At 47.9% G+C, this 21,378-nt stretch overlaps 7 protein-coding genes across 7 annotated transcripts; 3 read left to right on the top strand and 4 right to left on the bottom strand.

The window, feature by feature from the left end:
- Positions 1 to 1,000: 1,000 nt before the first annotated feature.
- Positions 1,001 to 1,657, top strand: F5147DRAFT_434757 (uncharacterized protein). The gene is made up of 2 exons (XM_041429842.1): positions 1,001 to 1,212; positions 1,263 to 1,657. The coding sequence occupies exon 2, from the start codon at positions 1,473 to 1,475 to the stop codon at positions 1,650 to 1,652; it is 180 nt and encodes a 59-aa protein (XP_041286747.1). The 5' UTR covers positions 1,001 to 1,212; positions 1,263 to 1,472; the 3' UTR covers positions 1,653 to 1,657.
- Positions 1,060 to 1,412, top strand: F5147DRAFT_537035 (uncharacterized protein; the record flags this gene model as incomplete). Its single annotated transcript, XM_041430176.1, has 2 exons — positions 1,060 to 1,212; positions 1,263 to 1,412. Coding segments are annotated over 2 exons (303 nt in total), but the record flags the coding sequence as incomplete, so codon positions are not given.
- Positions 1,658 to 2,629: 972 nt separating the features above from the next.
- Positions 2,630 to 6,465, top strand: F5147DRAFT_657739 (uncharacterized protein; the record flags this gene model as incomplete). Its single annotated transcript, XM_041434313.1, has 25 exons — positions 2,630 to 2,642; positions 2,807 to 2,964; positions 3,013 to 3,018; positions 3,071 to 3,134; positions 3,174 to 3,217; positions 3,304 to 3,305; positions 3,367 to 3,473; positions 3,633 to 3,674; positions 3,724 to 3,771; positions 3,826 to 3,861; positions 3,914 to 4,105; positions 4,205 to 4,604; positions 4,907 to 5,054; positions 5,154 to 5,195; positions 5,277 to 5,279; positions 5,357 to 5,359; positions 5,431 to 5,436; positions 5,563 to 5,565; positions 5,633 to 5,635; positions 5,705 to 5,707; positions 5,768 to 5,770; positions 5,834 to 5,916; positions 6,045 to 6,089; positions 6,122 to 6,189; positions 6,239 to 6,465. 25 exons carry the CDS (start codon positions 2,630 to 2,632, stop codon positions 6,463 to 6,465), a joined length of 1,749 nt encoding a protein of 582 aa, XP_041286746.1.
- Positions 6,466 to 9,407: 2,942 nt separating this feature from the next.
- Positions 9,408 to 11,160, bottom strand: F5147DRAFT_779733 (uncharacterized protein; the record flags this gene model as incomplete). Its single annotated transcript, XM_041442347.1, has 5 exons — positions 9,408 to 9,560; positions 9,601 to 9,840; positions 9,905 to 10,646; positions 10,700 to 10,908; positions 10,963 to 11,160. The coding sequence occupies 5 exons, from the start codon at positions 11,158 to 11,160 to the stop codon at positions 9,408 to 9,410; spliced, it is 1,542 nt and encodes a 513-aa protein (XP_041286745.1).
- Positions 11,161 to 11,331: 171 nt separating this feature from the next.
- On the bottom strand, positions 11,332 to 16,513 carry F5147DRAFT_537362 (uncharacterized protein; the record flags this gene model as incomplete). The annotated part of the gene is given in 5 exon segments (XM_041430181.1): positions 11,332 to 11,556; positions 11,686 to 11,837; positions 12,597 to 12,877; positions 14,664 to 14,790; positions 14,803 to 16,513. Coding segments are annotated over 5 exon segments (2,496 nt in total), but the record flags the coding sequence as incomplete, so codon positions are not given.
- Positions 16,514 to 17,683: 1,170 nt separating this feature from the next.
- Positions 17,684 to 17,999, bottom strand: F5147DRAFT_553618 (uncharacterized protein; the record flags this gene model as incomplete). The annotated part of the gene is made up of 2 exons (XM_041430455.1): positions 17,684 to 17,824; positions 17,874 to 17,999. Coding segments are annotated over 2 exons (267 nt in total), but the record flags the coding sequence as incomplete, so codon positions are not given.
- Positions 18,000 to 19,114: 1,115 nt separating this feature from the next.
- On the bottom strand, positions 19,115 to 19,640 carry F5147DRAFT_779729 (uncharacterized protein; the record flags this gene model as incomplete). Its single annotated transcript, XM_041442346.1, has 4 exons — positions 19,115 to 19,159; positions 19,208 to 19,286; positions 19,332 to 19,437; positions 19,508 to 19,640. The coding sequence occupies 4 exons, from the start codon at positions 19,638 to 19,640 to the stop codon at positions 19,115 to 19,117; spliced, it is 363 nt and encodes a 120-aa protein (XP_041286742.1).
- Positions 19,641 to 21,378: the final 1,738 nt, after the last annotated feature.

The raw sequence follows: 21,378 nt of genomic DNA, 5'->3' as shown, positions 1-21,378 counted from the left end.
AGTCTGTAAGTGCCTTGATGGTTTCTAGTCCTCGACCCATGCTCATGATCCCCATCCCTCGCTGCTGCTCGCCTGTTGACAGGATGTAAGTGCACCTCAGGCAGCAGTTCTCGGTACTATTAAAGGTCTGTCAGACCCTATTTTTATGTTAGGATTATATGGTCTAAGAGACCCAGCCTCGCAGATGTTCTAATTATAGCACGCCTTCCTTCCTCCATAATTCTCCTGCAGCGCCTCCCTCGAGCCTCGTAGCCCTCTCCTGACCCTCTGGATATTCCATACATCATCTGCGATGCTCTGCGATGCCTCACCGATCTCACCAGCATCCCCGTCCCAGGACTAACATGCTCGCACTGTGACAATTTGTACTGTTGTTTGCTTCGTTATCTTCGCCTTCGTTCTGCCTCACGTCGCTTGTATCTTCAATTGTCTTTACCTAGGATTAGTATAGTGGGTTGGGGTGTGTTTATCCAGTTTTATTTCCCTACTAACTGATGCTCCCGTCACTTCAGTCTCACACCATCCTGAGTCGCAAGTCCACCACTCATCCGCCATCCTGCTCACGAGGTTAGCTTCCACCTTCCAACGCTATTCACCTGCGATGTGGCTGACCCGCTATCATCATGCCCACCCTCCCGTCGCCCATCATCCCACGCAGCACTGTGCACGCCACTCATGTGTAGTCGGTCATTGAGCAGGGCTCCAAGCATGGGTCTGCTAGTCGAGGAGCCAGAGGACCTTTCTCGAGTGCTGCCACTTGAGGCCGACAATGAGCACAACAAAGATGATGATGGATATTCACGCTCGACCAAGAAACGAGGAAAGCATGGGTCGCAAAAAGCAGTGCAGAAGACCACGACGGACGAGATGCTCGAGAGTCAAGACTCTCACTGTTGCATCCCAGAGCTTAGCACGGGAGATCAGTCTTGCAAGTCGGGGTGTGAGCTATTCGTCATCACTCGCACCTGGGGGCGGGATCATAGTCATATTCGCAGGCCTTCTTCTGATGTGGCATTTACACTTTACAGTGATCGTGCAGCAGCAAACAGAGACACCAAGTCTATCGTCCAGATCTCACGGTCCAACATTTATTGCTTTGGTGACCCAAACTTCGCAGCACTGGTCTTCTGTGATGTTGAATGGACTATTGATGAGGGTGAGAGCTGGGCTGTGATAGGGACTGGCTCGAAGCAAAAGATAGCCCTTTTGCAGGTGCGTCATATTCTGGAGTGTTTACATCGACAAATTCAGATTACGCTTAGACACTCCTAGGTCATCTACGCATAACTCCTCCTCCGTCCTTACCCGGAGGACTATTTCCTTTCTTCTCAGACCCTCCACATGGCCCACACAACTGTGTGGCCTTTGTGTCATTCGTGCATCGGCCGCGCGCAGCAGGTGGTGCCTTCTATGACTACACTTCTTGATACGGCGCAGTCAGAGAAGAAGACTGCATCACCCTTCAAGAAAGTATGTTTGGAGAGCACGACTTTCTGAACGTCCAGTCAAAAGGTGGAAAGGTGAAGACTCCCGTTGAAATTGCACAGGACGAAGTGAAGAAGGGCATATTTGAGGACCTAACTTCGAGACTAGGTCTTTCCTCCCTGTTGGGTCTACCTTTGATAGCTTTATCAAATGGCCAGACGCATTGAGCATGCATCGTGAAGGCTATATTGTCTGAACCAAAGCTCCTCGTACTCGACGAACCTTTAAGTGAGTGATTGAACTTAAATATGACGAGCGTGAAGTATCATGGCTGTACTTTATCCAGCCGACCTTGATGTCAATACTCGCCCAATATTGCTGAATGTTCTTTGGTCACTGCATGAGCCTCGCAGTCCACGCATTATCATGGGTCTCAGGATCCAGGACCCGTGAATCAAATGTCCACTCATGTCATGACCACGCCAAAAAAATGGGCAAGACCACGAGTGCAGAGATGTGGTACATACATTGAAGAATGCCACTCCTGCGCCAATGAAAAGTTGTGAGGCCTTGTTTTATCTTCCGATAGCTCAACATTTCAGCGAGTTGCTCGAGACGACACGTCAAGCGGTAGTGTTCTCTCGTATTAAATGTCTGGCATCTCCTTCATCGTGCCCGTAGGATTGTACTCATGTACTTAGAAATAATAATGATTTATACCTGCGCCAATCCCTACTAGTAGCTGAAATATTACAGTATGTGAACAGTCTCTACTACAGTTGTTGTATGCGACAGAAAGCTGGACAGCAAAGAAATTGAAGTAGATAGTAAAGTTGCGAGCATAAGATCAGTTTCGGTCCAACCGTATGTGACTAACCTTCTTAGTAGAATCATGTAAAGTAAATGACCCATTGCACTGCACTTTTCGTGCAAAGTGCAGCATTGTGGATCATTTGCCTTACAATAGTACTTAATGGTGGTCTTATTATATGTAGGGACTGCTGTGCTGTTATCATCAGTACTCAGTCCATAATCAATGTTTTATGTTTTAGTTGGAGTTTTATTTGTTACTTGATTGGCTGCTTAAACCTCTCGAGAGCATCTCACGAGCCTTGCGAGATGCCCTTGAGAGCCATAGCACAGGCCCAGGCACCTGAAGTTGATCCACATCCAGTGTTCTGCAGGTGATTCGCATCATGTTGTCATGCCATTACATGGTGATTCTCAAAGACTCAGTACCGAGGAGGATTCATAAGGTGAGATGAGCTCTTGAATTGGGCACACACGCATCTCTGTTGATACATTCGCGTCTTGTCACATGACCTTATGTACCTCCAAATTCTCCAACTTGAAGCTTGAAGTCCTACTTACTATCATTCAGCTCGTCTCGCAGCGGCGAAGACAACCGATCTTATTCTCATCATCCTTGATGCAACAAAGTCTGAAGAGCAGCGATGGCTTCTCAAACTCGATGCAGTTGGTATCCGCCTTAACAAATGCAAACCTGACGTAGTGTTCAAATGGTGGACAACTGGTGGTGTGAGTAGTTAATTCATGTCTCCTGTCACATTCTCATTATACTTACAGATAACTGTACGCTGAAGCTGCATTCATGTGCCATTCAAACCTTTAATGGATTATTTAGCTGAATACTACCATAAAACTCACCAAGACAGACGAGAAGACTATTTGTACCATTCTGGCGGGATGTATGCCTGAGTTTGGTTTCCATGCACCTCACTGACCAGACACAGATAAACTACACAACTGCGATGTGATGATCCGAGAAGATGTATGTCAATAACTCTATCATTCGGCTATCACTCACAATGTTATTATTGGAAGACAAGTTCATCGATGTTCTCATTGGTATGATAGCTGTATGTGCCAAGGCGAACTGCTCATTTGACTTCCCGATGCTGACATCTCTCTCCTATCTAGCGACACCCGATCTGGGTCAGAGGGACCAGAGGACGACACCATGACAAAGGCCAACTCCGACTACGAAGACAACGCTGCTTCTAAGAAGCGCAAGGCAAAGTCGGAGGGTACGTCGCGAGCGTCCAAGAAGAGGGTCTCCTCACCTGAAGGTCCTCCGACCAAAGCTGTCCGCCCAAAGAGCACGTGGGCAGATAAAGGCAAGGCGCCTGTAAGGTCCAGGGGATGAGGTGAGAAGGAAGGGCCACCTGAGATCAACGAGTCCTCAGATGAGGAAATGCCTGAAATGCTGGCTGATGCAGCTAAGCGAGGTTTGTTTTATTACTTTACAAGCTATAACTATGCTAACATGCCATACAGCGTCATCTGCCAAATGCCTCCATGATGGTGCTCAGGATGATCCCAAAGGTATGTTCTTTTCCTTGTTTGATCCTCTCACTCATGAACTTACAAAATATCTAGAGCTCCCAAAGGCCCGTCCGGAGGTTGAGCCCAAAGGTATTATTTTCTTTGCTTGATCCTCTCTGTGGTGAACTTACAACATATTTAGAACCCCCAAAGGCCCATCTGGAGGCTGAACCCAAGAGTCCTGTTTGCGCTGCCTCTGGAGAGGCTCCCAGCACTGAGGTGGCCAACAGCCTTCCTCCACAGTCTTTGGCACCATCGTCACCCTCACCAATGCGTCGTCAGCCTTCCCGTATGCTCACGGACCATGTCGCGCCTGCAGTCCCTACTGCAAGTGGTCCGACCGATGATATTCCTCCGCAACAACCTTCTGCCCTACAGTCATCAGCTCTGCAACCCCCACCTGCTCCAGGACCTGAGCACGAGTAGCGTGCAGGATCTGTTGGGATTCAGCAAGAAGGGAGTTTGGCCACCGAGTCCATGATGAGGCCCTATGACACCAGCCTGAGACCAGGCATCGTTCAACCTAATGCTCGCTTGTATGGTTCACGCCAGGGATTGCGCACAGACCCGCGTTATCCATCGCCCCAGTGGAATGACCATCCCCACGGAGAGAATCACCTCCAGGGCCCTGGCCGTGGCTTCCCCCGCTACCCACCAGATTATCAGTGTAATTACCACAATCAACGCATGCAACACGCCCCCCTGCCCCCTCACAGTCAGCCCTCTTGCGTTCTGCAACCCCCTCATGGTCCTCTGGGCCCTCAGCACTATGACGAAAGCTACCATCATAACAGCGGATACACTGAGACTCCCTTCAGCGACCCTCGAGACAGGTACCGTGAAGAATACTGGCACCCACCAAGCCACCAATATTTTGGCACAGTGGGACAGTATCAGGATGGATACGGGCGCGAATATCCTAATGACCCAGATAGTTGAGGTTCATAGACTCACGAACACATTTGCTCGGCCGCTACCTCCATGTTTAGTTCTTGCCGTTGTATTTACCATACCAGTCTGATCAATGCATGTTGTTTTGGATCATTTGAATGAGCCCCTCGGATTCAGACAGATAAAAAAATGGAAAGAAAAACATTCAATTGGAAGGATCACAGAAAAAAACATATGGACCTAGACATATTGAGAGGCTACAAAACTTATCCGCCATCACCCTCGCCAACATCCCACCGACATACGGAGATGCTCAAATAGGCCTCAATGTTGAGGCTCGTCAGGATGTTTACCAGGATGGTGGACTCACCCTCCGCAATGAGACTCTACATGTATGTTCTGGAGCGAACTCCGGATGGCCCTGCAAAACTAGGGGGAGACCTCCTGGAGGATGAGGTCTCACAGACCATATATCCCCTACATAATAATAGGGTCTGACAGACCGTGGGAACATCTTTGAAGTGCTGCCAAGGGTGCGTAAGTGCCTTGATGGTTTCTAGTCCTCGACCCATGCTCATGATCCCCATCCCTCGCTGCTGCTCGCCTGTTGACAGTCTGTAAGTGCCTTGATGGTTTCTAGTCCTCGACCCATGCTCATGATCCCCATCTCTCCCTGCTGCTCGCCTGTTGACAGGTGGTATGTGTCTTGATGATATCTACTATTGAAATGATACTGAATAGTATAATAATGTTCACTCATTTTCATAGCCTAATGTAAGCATTTTCTATTCTATCAGATGAATCGACTCATCATGACTCATCATGCATAGTTTGTTGAGTGTCTATCCTTGATGATATTTTCCATGTTCATTCATCTTGCATATTTCTTGCCCTGTGCAGAATGTGAGTCATTTGATCCTTATAACGCGAAGCATCAAATATATCGATCATTTTGATTCTTTCACCATAGGATGTGAGTATTTTTCAATCGCCAAGGGTTCTTCCAGCCACATAATACCTTGTATTCATCATGTGTTCGCAGAATGTGTGTTAATCATGTCCCGTTTGAAATGATAGTACTCCACTGACAAACAATCTTATTTAGCTCGTACGTCCATGAATGGTATTCACCATTACATAGTGATGCTCATCTGGTTCCAACCCCTGACAGTTTGTAAGTTACCTGAGCACAGCGGTCATGGTCTACAATCTGGTGGTTAATTATTCACAACTGTCTCGTCAACCAAATAGAACGTGCGTCTCTGTTATTAATCAAATATTAATTTGCTACCTCATGATTCTGACATTCCTTTCCCGCAGAAGGCAAGTACCTTTACTATGTGGAGTTGATTCTAATACCCATACTTTCAACCTTTGGCTAGACCGGTGTCTACCAATATCACATCATCCATGTCCTTCAACCTTTGGTAGGTCGTTTTTCCTCCATATTGATTTTCAGCATTGTAAGAGTGCAACAGGCTCCGAAAGCTTTAATGTTTGCGAATCAAATAATCCAGACTGGCATTGGTTAGTTCCTCACCGCATGCCAAGTAATAGTCTTGATGACATGATGCAGCTACTATTATCGTCCTCGAGTACTCCGCCTTTCTTCCAAACGACTTGGAGGACTTGGAGCGCATCAAGTCTGCCGTGGACTACTACATGAAATCTCCGACGGCTGTCGCAGTAGAGAAAGGAGCGAAAGAGATTTATCGTCAAGGTTACGACAGGGAGGAAATGGGGAAGAAGATTCTTGAGTTCATTCTTGAAAATCGCTTGTGTACATCCCTCGCTTGGTTGTGAACCTGGAAATCAAAGCTTACTGACAGCCTGCAGCAAAGGACTTGACTGAGAAGAATTAGATGTTTTTTGATGCATACTATGCGCTCGTATTTTGTACGATACCAAGCACGCCAGTTTCAACTCCTGAGCGGTGCAGACTGTGATGTTTCCTTGTTTTCTGATGCTCTTCCTCATGCTATCATGATGTACTATACAGTTTCAATTGCTGAGTGCTGCAGACCGTATTGAGTTTCAACACCCATTTTTCGTATTTCCTCATATCGTGTTCTGTTTTGTGCTATGTGGATTGAGGCCTGCGCTCGTTAAATAATTGCTGTTCATTCTTGTTTTCAATCATGAGACTTCAAGAACCGGTTCAGTATACTTTAATGCTCAAGCAGACAAGCATGCTGACCGGCAACATTGTCGGTGCTCGTCGGGACAGCAAGCAGCCTTGTACATCAAAGTCCGGTAGACCGCAGTCGATTGAGAACAGAAAAATCATCCAGGAGGCAATCACAGCATTGTATTATCGTCTCATAACTTCATTGTCTCGACGAAGGGAAAGATATCAGATAGAAAGCCAAAATGATATGAAATGACGCAGACGTATCAAGTCATTGACAGTGTTGTGAAGCGTAGATATGGTGTGGATATGACAAGGTAGCGCTTGAATAAGTTGAAGTCGGATGGGAAAGGTACTAGACAATATAGGCTAGACACGAGTAATTGTGAAGATGAGAAACATTTTCATGACAAGAAACACACCATCAAGTGTACTACGTCTGCTCTGCGCGGTTATTACCGAGTCCATCCTTCCATACGTCATCAAGGGTGAAGGTGTTCTGACATCTTGGTCTGCGACTCCAAAAAGACGTGTTCAGCCGTCGGGTCAGGACAGATGGTGGTGTCGCTGAAGACCATACGGATGGATTTTCCATTTTTGATATGTTGACAGGCATGGTAGGTGTCTTAGCGCTTGAGGTTGCATGGCAGGTGTGGTCACTGGTCCACCTTCGGGATGTGAATTAATGACATCTGGTAGAGTTCTGAGTGAAAACAGGTACCAGTGCAGTCACTGCTTGTAGGCGACCAAGGACCATGAGGATGTCACTGAGGTTGATTTAGATAGCCTGATCAACACCATGCAGGTGCAAGAACAGTGAACCGGTGACAGCCAACAGTGGTGGATTTGCTGGACGCTACCATGAGATGTCTCAGACTCACTAGTACTTACCGAGGGAAAGTGATTGTGAACGTGATCGATTGATTCACGGGTACAGATCGTGCCGCTGACGCACCGGTTCCCAACTCCGCCTAAACTTCCTCTTTGTGCTGTCGATGTCATTTTTCGAAGCACTCGTTGCGCTCAGCGTTCAATATCCCAGTGAAAACCTACAAGAGGCAGATCGAGGGATGTCAAGGTGCGATCAGACCTTGACCGGCCTTGTCAGATGACACACTTTCCGTATATATGCCTCAATGACATTCGAGGAATATTGAGGCAGGTAGAGTAATTCACGATCTATGTAGATTACATTCTCACATACATAGTACTAGGGCTTTTTGGCCTCAGAAATCAAAGAGCCACAGTATCGCACAGAATTCAACTATACATTTAATTGTGCAGCTCGTGTGGTATTACAACAAAGTAAGAAGAGTAGTAGTGATTGTAACAGCAATAACAGGGGACGAAAGCTCATGCAAACAACAGCAAAAGGACAACAGCAGTGAGAGAATGATGGCGAGAGAATATAGCAACGGAACACAGCGAGAGACGAAAGCTGATCCAAATGATAGCGACAAAGAATGGGCAACTCGGAGGAAATGCGAGGGTACTTGAGGCTGTGTGATGGTGTCATGTCGAAATTGCTTCAGCTGAGGCAGCTTTCTGGGCCTATAGTAGATCAAATCCATCAGATAGAGTCCACATGGGAAGAGTGAGATAACATGAACAATCTTAGCCTGGATTGAGCGCCGTTCCCAAACCTCTCTCTCTTCTAACACTAGTGAGTTCCAGTAGTCAGTGAATTGTCCTAGCAAGATGGTGCGGCCCTTGTTGTTGCTGACATAGTCAATGCCGCATAAGTTTCTGCATTGTGTTCGGTAGGTTAGATTGTTCAGACTCGCATGTAGTACTAGAGAGTGAAAAAACGCACTGTGCAGTAGTCGAACTTCAACTGGGCCTAAAAATTGATTCGCGACTAGAGTCTTTCTTTCGTCGACTCACCACGAGACTATCATTGCTGTTACCCAAGCTGTCATCGGCAGGTAGGACCATAGTAGTTGGAGTGACGACTGAAGAAGGCATGCTCCGAGTCGCATTGAGGGAAGATGCTAACCGATGGAGGATTGTTGGTTCGTTGGTCGAAGCCATAGTAGTACTAGGCTCCAACATTGGGACTGTTACGTCGACTGTAGGTCGGCGTGTGCGAACTAGGATAGGTCTTCTCAGCGACGACTCGAGTGAGTCTACTGAAGCTGAGCGTGGTCTGGCCTTGACGGAACGTCAAGGATTCCTCCGGCGATCTCGGTAAGACGGCGCTCGTCGAGATGCAGGGCTAGCGGATACGTGCTAAGTCGTATGGGGGCGACTTAGAAGTGCGGTCTCACACAAGGAAGCTGGTAAGCTTAGATGAGCAAGTTCTGGGGATGAACCTAGTAGATTAAAGTAAAGTCTAAGTACAATAATCTGTGTCTACTTATAGGGAAGTACTACAAGTATTCTAGCTCAGTCTGTAATCAATAGTATATCGTAAATCTATGATAGCAAGACATGAGGGTCAGATAAGATACATGAGGCTTAACCTCTGATCAAGCGTGCTGCGCCAAGGGCAGCTGCGCATAGGTACAGGAAGCGCCAAGCGCGCTTCCGGATCTTCATGAAGCGACATGCGTTATGCATGCGCTGATCTAGGGTGACCATGAGGCGTACAGCCTCCATGGAACATGTACAAGGCCGTCTAGGCCAGGGGCGGGGTCATAGCGCCAGGCGGGGTCATAGCGGTCCAGACCGCTGTCTTTCTAGGCGCAGGCGGCGCACCGCCGCGCGGGGAGTCTAGCAGAGCGGGGGCAGGCGTAGGGAGAGCTGGGGCTCTAGTAGGTGTTACAGATCCCTGTAACAGGGACCAGTGCCGGGTCAGTCGAGGATGATACCACACTGGGAACAGCACAGAGTGCAGGCTGTGCAGCAATTGGATCAAGTAAGATAATATCCGAGTCTGTTGTGTCTTGGGGAACATCGTGACCACCATGACCGAAAATGACATCTTCAAGTTCATTGATTTGAAGAGGCTCAGTAACATTTTCTTTGAGTGTGTCGTGCTCATTCGAAGGGACTACTGGGTGGGGAAGTGCCGCTGGTAATGCTGATAGTGGATTTGTATTTACGACTTGCTGCAGTAGGTGATTGTGATCCGAATGAGTCCAATACTGAAAGAAAAGACAAGACAAAACATACCACTCGGCGAGCAATATGGACTGTTCGTTGTGGGCCCTGGATGTTCGACTCGGATGATGGTAAAGATTTTGTCTTCTTGATACGATCGGATGTCACAGCTGTAAGTGATGATGGCCGTTTTGAACTCTTGATGCCAGGTTCTGCCGCTGGCAGCATAGCAGGCTCGAGCTTCAAGTTGACTGTAGCATCCTTTTTCTCAAGTTTGACCTTGGTCTGTGGGTCCCGGTCATCCTTCAGGTGTTCGCTCCATTGAGAGTAATAGTGTACAGCGAATGCCTCTGCTTTCCAATCGTTGTTGCATAAATGGAACTGAGGGAATTTTTTGTGCATACATCGATAATAGAACTCCTTCCCCATCTTGTCGGTGTGTTTCCACGATGGTGCAGCATATCCATGCTTTCGTAAAGTCTTCCAAACAGTTCTCTGGTAATCACGCATTGATTTCTGAACATTGGCAGATGCAACTGTACCAAGCTCGTCGACAATGTAAGATAATGTTTCAGCATCGGCATCGTCACTAGCTTGAGCTTGCAAGATACCACGTGAATTTTGCTTAGCGTTGTTGAAGTCCTGCTTTGTCCACAGCAAAGATGGTAGCTCGTCGTCAAGAAAGTCATCCTCAGCATGAAGAGGGAAGTGGTCAGGTTGATTGGCGAGGAGGAGGATTGGATTGGATACATTTGTGGCAGATTTGGGGCGGTCGAGTGAGTCAATACGTGAAAGTAGTTGTTGGTATAGTTTCCTATATCGTTGTAGAACATTGAAAATAGTCAGTATTAGAAACAAGAGACTTACTCTGTCGCTCTAGCTTCACCTTCTTTGAATGAAAGCTCATTCTGGAGATCTCGAATTTTCGAACATAGGTCACTATTTTTGTGGAGCAAAGAAGCATTATCTCGCTGGCACTCTGTGTACTTGGTGTGCAACAGAGAAAATTCACTGGACAGTCGTGAGAGTGAGTTTTCAGTAAACGAGGTTCCACTACCATCTGGTGAAGCGGCATCCTGGGGGTAAAAGAATCAGTTATATGCAGGTATATACAGACATAGCACATTTACACTATTATAAAAGTCTTGTTCACAAGACTGGTTGTGTCCTATATGTGCTTGAGATCCTCGGTGGGTATGTCCAAGGATACTGCCACATGATCCGCTCGATGAATGAAGAGAAGATGTGCTTGGATAGTCAGAATCATCCTGGATCAAAGTTCTGGATTGTGGGAGAGGGTAGGAAAACCCATCATAGAAATTACTCATGGTGGCTGCAGAATGGAACGAGCAGCACAAGAGGTACTTGACCGATTTACTACCACCCATATTATTTCCTTTTTCATTTGTCATCAAAATTTTGTTAAGTCTATCATGAAGCACACAACGGTATCAGAACAAATCCTCCTCATCTGCATCTTCTGGAATACTATAGCCCCCCATATCTGCTACGTCCAAGCTAGGTTTCTCAACTACATAGAATTGATCTTCTCCATTGATCTTGTGTGGAACCATCGTGACAACTGATTCAATCATTTTCACGTTGATGACGACAAGTGCAGCATCTCCTTGATGGCAACATGACCACAAGGTGTAATGAGAAGCCCGAAGAAGTTCGACATCAGGTGGTGAATAGAGTGTGATGACAGCAAGAGTCTCGGGAGGCTGATCTGCATGGATAATAGCTTGGAAAAAGTAGTACACTTCAGCAAATTGAAGTTTTCCGTTGTATGTGAGCTGTAAATAGAGCTCAATGACATCAATGGTACGGGCAGCAAGTGCAAAAAATGTTACTTGGATGTTGCGAGCTTGCCGAACATGTTCACGATCTTCTTCACACCATAATGAGCGGGCGGTCAGACCACTGGGTGTTACGCTGACCGTCGGTCGGCGTGTGCAAACTAGGATAGGTCTTCTCAGCGACGACTCGAGTGAGTCTACTGAAGCTGAGGGTGGTTCTCGGCTTGACGGAATGTCAAGGGTTCCTCCAGTGATCTCGGTAAGACGGCGCTCGTCGAGATACAGGGCTAGCGGATACGTGCTAAGTCGTAAGGGGGCGACTTAGAAGTGCGGTCTCACACAAGGAAGCTGGTAAGGCTTAGATGAGCAAGTTCTGGGGATGAACCTAGTAGATTAAAGTAAAGTCTAAGTACAATAATCTGTGTCTACTTATAGGGAAGTACTACAAGTATTCTAGCTCAGTCTGTAATCAATAGTATATCTAGGATCTATGATAACAAGACATGAGGGTCAGATAAGATACATGAGGCTTAACCTCTGATCAAGCATGCTGCGCCAAGGGCAGCTGTGCATAGGTACAGGAAGCGCCAAGAGCGCTCCGGATCTTCATGAAGCGACATGTGGTATGCATGCGCTGATCTAGGGTGACCATGAGGCGTACAGCCTCCATGGATCAGGTACAAGGCCTTCTAGGCCAGGGGCGGGGTCATAGCGGTGTAGACCACTGTCTTTTTAGGCACGGGCGGCGCACCGCCATGCGGGGAGTCTAGCAGAGCAGGGGCAGGCGTAGGCAGAGCAGGGGCTCCTGTAGGTGTTACGGATGCCTGTAACACTGGGCAGACGGAGGCGAGCTAAATGAGCAACTTTCACAGGTCCAGAACCAAACAAACGAAGAGTGGGTGACTGCAGAGCATTTTCTTGAACATACTCTTATATTGCTGAAGATTCTGATATTGTCGTTGCACATGCTGTGCGGTCATGCTTAGTGAGGAGTGCAAATCCACCACTGAGATCCTTTGCCCATGCTGGTAGAGTTGATTTGAGGTTGTCGTGGTCAAGTGCAGGCATTATGATCTTGAGGGTGTTGGTTTGTGCCTGTCGTAAGCATCGTTGACCGAGATTCGCAAAAGGATTTGAATGCTGGTGGATTTGACTGCCAAAGTCACCAATAGCTCGCTCCATCGGCCACTGAGAACTGCAGATCAATGGGCCTTTTGTGAAGACTTCATTGGCATAGTGGATAGTGCTGCCGCGGTCCGGTCCAGAACCATGGTTCGAACCGGACTTTTGGTCCGGTTCTCTGCGGTTCGGTCCATGGTTCTCGCGCCAGCCAGAACCGGACCAGAAAACGGTTCTCGGTTCTAGATCTTCCCAAATGGTCCAGTTCTGGTTCGGCCTTCCCGAACCATTCTGAACCCTTATCCACTTCCACTTCGACAACTGTCGTCTTCGGGATTCACGTTGTTGATTAATCAAGCTACATTTAGCCTTTTCGAAGGTAAGCACTAACTAATTAAACTCTCAAGTCTCTCACCCGCTCACCTCTATAACAGGAGGTTCTATTCATTGAGGACTGGCTACAACACTGCGCAAGACTACCTTTTACTGGAGGTGGATGTGTTAGGCGCGGTCAAGGTGGATTTTGGAGGGATTGTGTCTTGCGCTATGCTGCAGAGGTGTGTATTTGTGCTCTGAATGCTGATGGCTCCCTCGAGGGCCAGCACCCATCGCTACCAGCGCACGACCCATCACACGCCACACCACCTGCACCTATGTTGATGCCCGCCACCTCACCGCATCCCCTCTCACTCGCTTGCTGTTCTTTCTGGCTGGCTTTTGCTGGCTCGCTCGCCGTGTCTCACTCACCCACTGTCTCTTGCTCACTGTCTCACACACCCGCTGGCTGCTCTCGCCCACTGTCTCTCACCCCGCTGTCTCTCACCCCGCTGTCTCTCACCCCGCTGTCTCTCACCCCGCTGTCTCTCACCCCGCTGTCTCTCACCCTCCGTCTCTCACAGCCTGCCTCGATGACCTACTTTCGGATCCAAAGGTGAATCGATATGCATGTCTCATTGCATATTCTCACAACTGAATGCGCTCTGCTAGGCCAACAAGTTGGCACTCCATGTACGGGACACGCCACCCATGTACGGGACACGCCACATGTTGACAACACCACCGGGAAAGTTGGTCCCATTTTCTGGAATGTAGCTCTTGGTGGCGCAATGGTCTCATTCGAGTTTTGGGCTACTCAGTGAGTTCTCTCTGGCATGCTTTGTGGAGCTCAAGTATGTGTAACGTTCCCACCGGTCGCATCATATTTTGGATCGAACCTCTCGTGCCAACCCAACTCCCAGTACCCTCTCACTTCCTTTGGCACCCTCTCGCTACCTTTGGAGCCCTCCCGCCATCAAGTTGACAAGTTCAGCGCCCTCTCACTACCTTCAGCATCCTCCCGCTTAGCACATCCAATGCCACCAGCACCATGCGCAAACGCGCAGCGCATGTAGACTCGACTCTAGATGGGGAGTTCTCTCAGCTGCAAAGGTGCGTCATGGTGTTTTATTGTTTCAGTGTCTAATAAATTTATTATTTGTATATGGTACCCGCGCTCACCACCATCTCACGCTGCTGCTCACTGCCATCTCCTGCTGCTGCTCGCCGCCATCCTCGACCCATGCTCATGATCGCCATCCTTCGCTGCCGCTTTCCTATTTCTGGTTGTGTCAACCCCTCGTTATCACAATCACTCTCCTGATACCTCTCGCGCATGGTAATTGGGGGGGAGCAGCCATGTTATTAGATTAGTTACTCAACATGTATACTACTTAGTACTTTGTCAATGTTTTTTTGCGTGCTCTTACAGTTTTTTTTTTGGTTCGGTTCGGGTTCGGACCCCCAAAAAACCGAACCGGACCATAGAGAACGGTTCTCTATGGTCCAGTTCTGGGTTCGGACATTTTGTAGAACCGAACCGATGGTCCGGTTCTTGGTTCTCGTCTAGGACCCTCCGAACCGGACCACGGCAGCACTAATAGTGGAGGGGGGCATGCACACTCTGACAAACAAAATGAAGTCGGTCAGCATGTCGCTGGTAGTACAAATCCTCAAACTCGTCTTCAAACTCTGCAAAGCACCGTGCAGCAACAACAAGTTCTTCTCATGTAATACTTCTCTGGCTGATGAGCCGAACACCACGCACGAGCTTGCAGAAACTCTGCCAGTGTGGGTCTGGGAGCACGTCATGAAAAACTGCAGGGCCAAGACCCCACATGTATAGTGTGTACTCCCATGCCTTGTATCCACTTGAAATCTTCTCAGCTGGGTTGCGAGGTGGGCGATCAAAGAACCCTGGGAGATAATGAGAGGATGCTGCAACAATGCGCCCATGGTCCTCCCAAATATCTCCTGTAAGTGTTGCCCAGACCCACATAGAGACATGATCAGTAGGATCACATTTGAAGGTCCCACGCCACAGTGGAATCAGGAGATCGGGAAGGTTCAGCGAGCAAAGGTGCATGATATCAGAGCCAAAACACCGAGGGACACCAAGAATGCAATGTTCGGGAAAGCCAAGAAATATTGAAGGCTTCGAAATCCCTGTCTCTAGATGCTTCTGCTGATATTCTCTCTCCTTTTGACTCGAGAGCAGTGTGACAAGATTGTCCCAATACTTGTTATGGGCACCATCACATGAACCAATTGTGTATGGGCTGATATCGTCGTGATTGCAGTCAGGGACATCATAATCGAGAGGCTTCTTCAGTGCAGGATAATAGTGAGAACCACCTGGTTTACGGCGTCCTGGGAGTCCACAGTAGAGACGGCACCCATTTTTCCCATGGTGCCCAACAAGTCCATTGAGATACATGAGACCTGGGCCATCTGCAGTCGCGATGGCGAGAAAGATATTGGAGAGGTAGCGTACATCACAATGGGCATCCCATATAGGTAATCCCTCTTTCATAATTGCAGTGGCATGATGGAAACTTGGATAGAGGAAGGAATCGAGGTTTTTGGCTTGTTTGGTCCAGGGACGACGAGTCCAGGAATCACAAACTTTCTTCTTGTATCGTGTGTCCAGAGAACGATCAAAGACAATCCAGATTGAGATCCAGCAGTCAGACTGCTTGTTCTTGTAGAGTTGGGCACCGTCGACAGACATCATCAAAATAATGTCATTGTCCTTGATCTTCCCGTCTTGTACAGCCTTGATATAGTCATCTCCGTCGAAGAAATCGCTATACAAGTCGAGACTGCCACTTTGTTCCAATTCCTCAAATATATCCTGTGTTTTTTCATCACGGTAGCACATCTCCTGAGCACTCTGTGGATCCCGGTACAGTGCCTGTAATTGGGGGCCAATGGGGAGAGTGGGAAACTGCATGCGAGGTTTTTTTGTACGTCTGGAGGTCTTTTCTAGCAGTGCTTGATCATAGCGAAACTCACCACACTCTGGACAGTGTTCCAGGTGCGAAAACGGACCTGTATAGCCGATGCAAGAGTTGGGACACATGTCATGCATGACAGAGTAGACGCCTGTAATATCTTCAGCAATTTTCTTTGTTTGATAGAGTGTCGGGAACTCCGCAGGATCAAGATTACTTTCTTTGACATACGAAAGCCATGCGTGGTCAAAATCAGAGTCTGAATGCTTGAGATGCATGTAGTTTTCGAGAGCAGCCCTGACATGGGGATCATCGATCGTAGCAGGGTACTGTGGTGGGTTGCGAAGGCGTCCAATAGTATTGCTATCAAGTCCTGAGGCAGGATCATCTAACGAGGCAGCTTGGAGACCTGCAATGAAGGCGAGAGAATGCCTGAGGTCATTGAGCTTCACATTACTGTAGAGATCATTAAGGATGTCTTCGTCTGCATCAACAGATTCGGGCATCTGAGGCAGTTCATCATCAACAAAAGGGCACCTACCATACCTAACTTCACCTGCCCGTATAAGGGTCCACAAGCTCCCCAAGTTGTCGCAAGGCGGCACAAGTGTTGTGTGACGCTGCTATGCACACATACTCTATGAGATTCATGCCAGTCCGAGTCAGTCATGTGGTCCGTGTACCGCCATGTGGTGCCTGGTGACCCATGTATGCATTGGGCAGCTTGTGTGGACTTGCTGAGGTCTGGGCCAGTATTATATAGTCATGTCATTGTAGCTACCGGTCTTAGATCACACTTGGATGTAACTGAAATGACATAATAATTGTTCAAGTACTAGTACAGGACATCGAAGCAAGTAACACATGGTAAAAACACATAGAAACGACTAAGGGAGAGCTCAGGACTAGCGTCGTGATTTCGCCTTGCCACGACCGCGGGCACCAGCTCGAGGCACTGGCGCTGCTCGTTTCATTTTGCGTCCAGCAGGTGGAGGAGATGCCGGAGGTTCGCTCAAAGGAGAAGGTTCGCGTTGAACAGGAGCCAGGGAGCTGCGAGGAGGTGCCGGTCCAGGGGAACTGCGAGGAGGTGCCGGTCCAGGGGAGCTGCGAGGAGGTGTAGGAGGGGCATCGTTCTGAGGATTGCCGGTGTTGCTCTGATTTAGAGTGCGTGAACCTAGTAGATTACATCAATGCAAAATAATGAAAACAAGAGGGGAAAAAAAAAGTTACTGCCTGCCGCTGCCTGAGTGAGAGATTCATCATTGTTGGCGAGTCTACGTGTTTCGTTTTCCTCATCTTCCTGGTCAGCAGCCGCTGTATCATCTCCAAAAAAATCAACCATGTCGTCATCAGTATCACAGTCGCCGGTTGCAGCAACTCTGCGGTGCTTGGAGGGATGGTTGTCGGCCAGGCCAGGAGTTTCACTTTGCCCATTGTCATCTCAGGTAATAACAAACGGATGGTGCACTTACTCCTTCCAGAATTTCATTAGATCTTTGACCCACTGCTGCTCGGCGTTATCATGGACGATGTCGATGGCTCTATAGTACAGGTCACCAAGGTCCATGGCCCCAATGACAGGCGTCCATGACTCTGCATTGCTGGCTGCGAAATACATCTGATGTACAATATTCAGATGTAGTAGATATTGAAATACAATCACATACCTGACACGCCGCATACATTATGTTTCTGATCCCCGGTTCGGCAAGGTGATGCATTTTCCCCTTCCCAGGCTTCGACGAGCGACCGATGTTGTCTTTGGATAGAGCCGACATCGGACCTGTGAAGATATGGCGCCATGCCTAGAACAAGTGAGGTCAAAGCGTGGTTCTGCTATGTCAAAAATGTTACCTGTATCACAACACGACTTCGGAGGAATCCCTTCTTCTTGTTCTTCGAGTCGTACAAGCTCATGTCGTAGAACATCGATGGCCATTGCTTTGTGCTGATCTTCTTCTCCCCTGCGTTGACCTTGTCCATATAAGCTCTGAAGCATGTTAGTGTCAGTTTCAATCAAGTACAAGTACGTACTGCGGGTCCATGTCAAATTCAGTAATATCCCATGCAGGGCATAAGAGTCATGCCATCTGTGGGTGGTTCCACCCTCGCAAGGCCTTACTGTGAGATTTGAGTATTGGGGGGTCAAAACGATCCTTGGCTGGGTCGTCGAGCATGTACTGAAGTCCAGCATGCTTGAGAGATCCTGTATCGTCGCAACGAGCTGCATTCGCTGCACTTTCCATCTACAAAATGTCAGTATGCAAAATGTATGCTAAAAAGTGCATATATGCGCTTACTGATTTGAGGAAACTAGTTAGTGACTCTGGTTCTCATTCGAGTTTTGCGATGAGGCCACTGAAGTTCGGAATCGATTTTGCAAATGTCGTAAACAGATGAATGTTGGCTCGTGTTCTGCGACAGATGAACCATTAGCTAATAATGGCTAGTTGGAATGAAAACAAACTCTTCGTCCTGCTCTTGGTCATGATCAGCATCCTCGGGCTCGAATTCAGCAAGTATTCCATCTCGCAGAATAACGAAAACATTAGCAAAAAGGTCGTAGTTTAGACGGAAGAATCGAGCAGCAGTTAGGTAAGGATCGAGTGGGTTCCTGTAATGATAGTCAATATAAGTCACAGTCTTTCAATTTCGCATATGGGTGACTTACACTTTCTTCTGCTTGCGTCCGGTTGACGAAGTATCATCTAAGCTCTGGAGAAGAGCCTCAAAAGAGTCCTCGGATCGATTGTTTTGGTCTGTGCTCTCGGGCATGATGTGGTTCCGGGTAAGGGGTAAATATGATTCAGGAATCTTGTTGACGCGTTGTTTGTTTGGTTCTGTTGACTTACCAACACGTCAAAGTTTAGTGCGAGTGACTATATGCGCCATTCAACGTTCAACGAAGTCTAATGTTACAATTACAATGAGTGCAAGCAATACAGTGACACGAGCGCAAGTGTATGACAACAAAAAACAGTACGGCTATATAAGTGCTACGAGAGGCAGTGTCCATGGGAAGTGATATAACAGTGAGTACAAGTGCACGACAACAAATAAGAATAAAAAAAAACTGCAATTATACGCGACGGCACTTAACACTGTGGACCATTCCTGATCCTCTCCAAGGTTGCTTGTACCTCGGGGATCCATGAGCTTGGGAATGGTCAAACCCAATAGCCCCATACCTCGCTAGTATCCTTTGGGTCTCGTGGGTTATCTGCGCGCCTGGTAAGTAGGTGGCATGGGGATGCGGCACACTGAGTGCTAGAAATCTATGAGATTAAGTGTATAAACAAATGATACTCGTACCTTGGCTCACTGAGGCCGACGTCCTGGTCTTCAATCTTGACACCAATGACTTCCTCCTTGACACTCATACGTTCCTCCGATATTGCAGAGCCGCTTGCAGCCGGGTCTTTGATCCGAAAAACCACTCACTACAAATAAGATTAGCACAAGCATCAGCGAACAGAATTTAGACTAACGTACCTTTGGTCCCGGAGATTCAATGTCTAGGGCGAAACAATAAGTGTCCCATGCTGACTCTACGCCATCGATCTCAATGAATATAACATCCTGGAGCATCTTGACGTTTGATAGAACGGCCGAGGAAGACATTGTAGTAATTGAAAAGTTGTGGTGGAGGTGTGATAATGAGCGTAGAAATGAAAGGCTGTAGCGCAACTGTAGCGTCAATATCCATTACCGGCATTTGCCGGCTGGCTTTGAAAGTCACATGATCACATGTTCACCCGCTCTCGCATCTTCACCTATAGCGCTGAGAGCATGTTCTGTTCATATCCGACTAACAATTCTATCTTTTATTATAGGTTAATTTTCACTTATGCGCCTGGGAGGTGCTGGCTGTGCTGGAGGTCGGCGCACCAGCACCTATGATCTGGCATATATACATATTTATTCATTTATTCTTGTCTTAGGCGCCCTCATGGGGTACCAGCACCTTGCAGGTGCAAATCCCTAACTAGGTGTCCTGAAGGTGCGTGTCCCTAACCCTACCATAGTTACAATGCGCTCACTGCATCACCCACACACTCTCCTGATATGCTCTCCTCGTTGCATACGATGTCAAGCAGCTTAGCCCCATACTCGTTCTCACAGCCGGCGTCATCGTTGCATTCTCTTTACATGTCGTCTCACAGTGTTTCGCCTCCCGCATATGGGGGAGCGTACGCGCTGGTCATCAACGAACTCTGCACGACATCAGACATTCTCACCCACCCTCACATTCTCACCCGCCCTCGCATATTCACCCGCCCTCACATCTTCAACTGCCCTCACACGTTCACCCGCCCTCGTACCTTCACCCCTTGCATTTGATCAGTCTCTTCAACGCCTTCCTGCCATTCCTGTATCCCGCCCTCAAAGCACACGAAGATAATAGGCGCGTTCATGAATGTTTTACTTGAGAACCTGCAGAGCAACGTTCTTAACCGCAATGTCAAGATACCAATACTATCATGCTTTGGCGATATCGCACTTGCGATTGGACCTGCTTTTGATCCTTATTTGAATATGGCTATGGACATGCTTGTAATATAAGATTTATTGAATCCAATCGAGTGATCTTGTCTGCAGCATGTCTGTAAGTTCCAATGATCTCGCCTGCAGCGTGTCTGCAAGTTAATAATATCAGTCAATTGCAGTTTGGAACGTGACAGATGGTCGGACCGTGTCCCTATCAAGCGCTCACCCATGATATAAGTATCAGACTGCTATTGACAAGCCCCTTGATTGTATGTCCATTATGGTCAGCTACCCATGTTCTGTTTGCAGAGCTACCTTTGACAGTGCACGGGGCCTTTCGAATCACAAACGTGGCAAGTGTGCACGGAAGGAGGCAGGGTCAATAACATCTTTAATTGAAAAGCGGCGTCAGGACCGGGACAATCAGCTTGCTGCCAAGGTGCGAAGGCTAGAAGATGAAGATGCTGCAATCAGGGAGCGGGAGGCAATCCGGCAACAGAGTGCAGAAGCACCAGACAACAATGAGATACCCGTATGTTTTTCAGTAACTCTTGGGGCCTAGAATTTAATGCCTGATATTAGGATTTCCAGGAGCCAACCCCACCACCCATAGTTCGCCCATCTGGATTACCGAACCATGCTCGTCGACTGCCCAAACGTTACTGGGACATCCTCCCTCCATTACCTGTCCTTCCCCAACCACCACAGGTGCCTACTGCTTCTCCCCCAGAATCATCACCCACTGGTGTTCAATTGCATTCTCCGACACCGCCGCAGTCATACACCACGCAACCTGACCACTATGGACTTTTTCGAACATATCCAGGCTCACTCCCATCATATAACCCTGACGAAATAACCTCCCTAGCCA

Source organism: Suillus discolor (genome assembly GCF_016758755.1).
Source record: "Suillus discolor strain FC423 chromosome Unknown F5147scaffold_92, whole genome shotgun sequence".
In the NCBI taxonomy this organism is placed as follows: Eukaryota; Fungi; Basidiomycota; class Agaricomycetes; order Boletales; family Suillaceae; genus Suillus; species Suillus discolor.
This window is presented reverse-complemented; position numbering and strand designations above follow the sequence as displayed.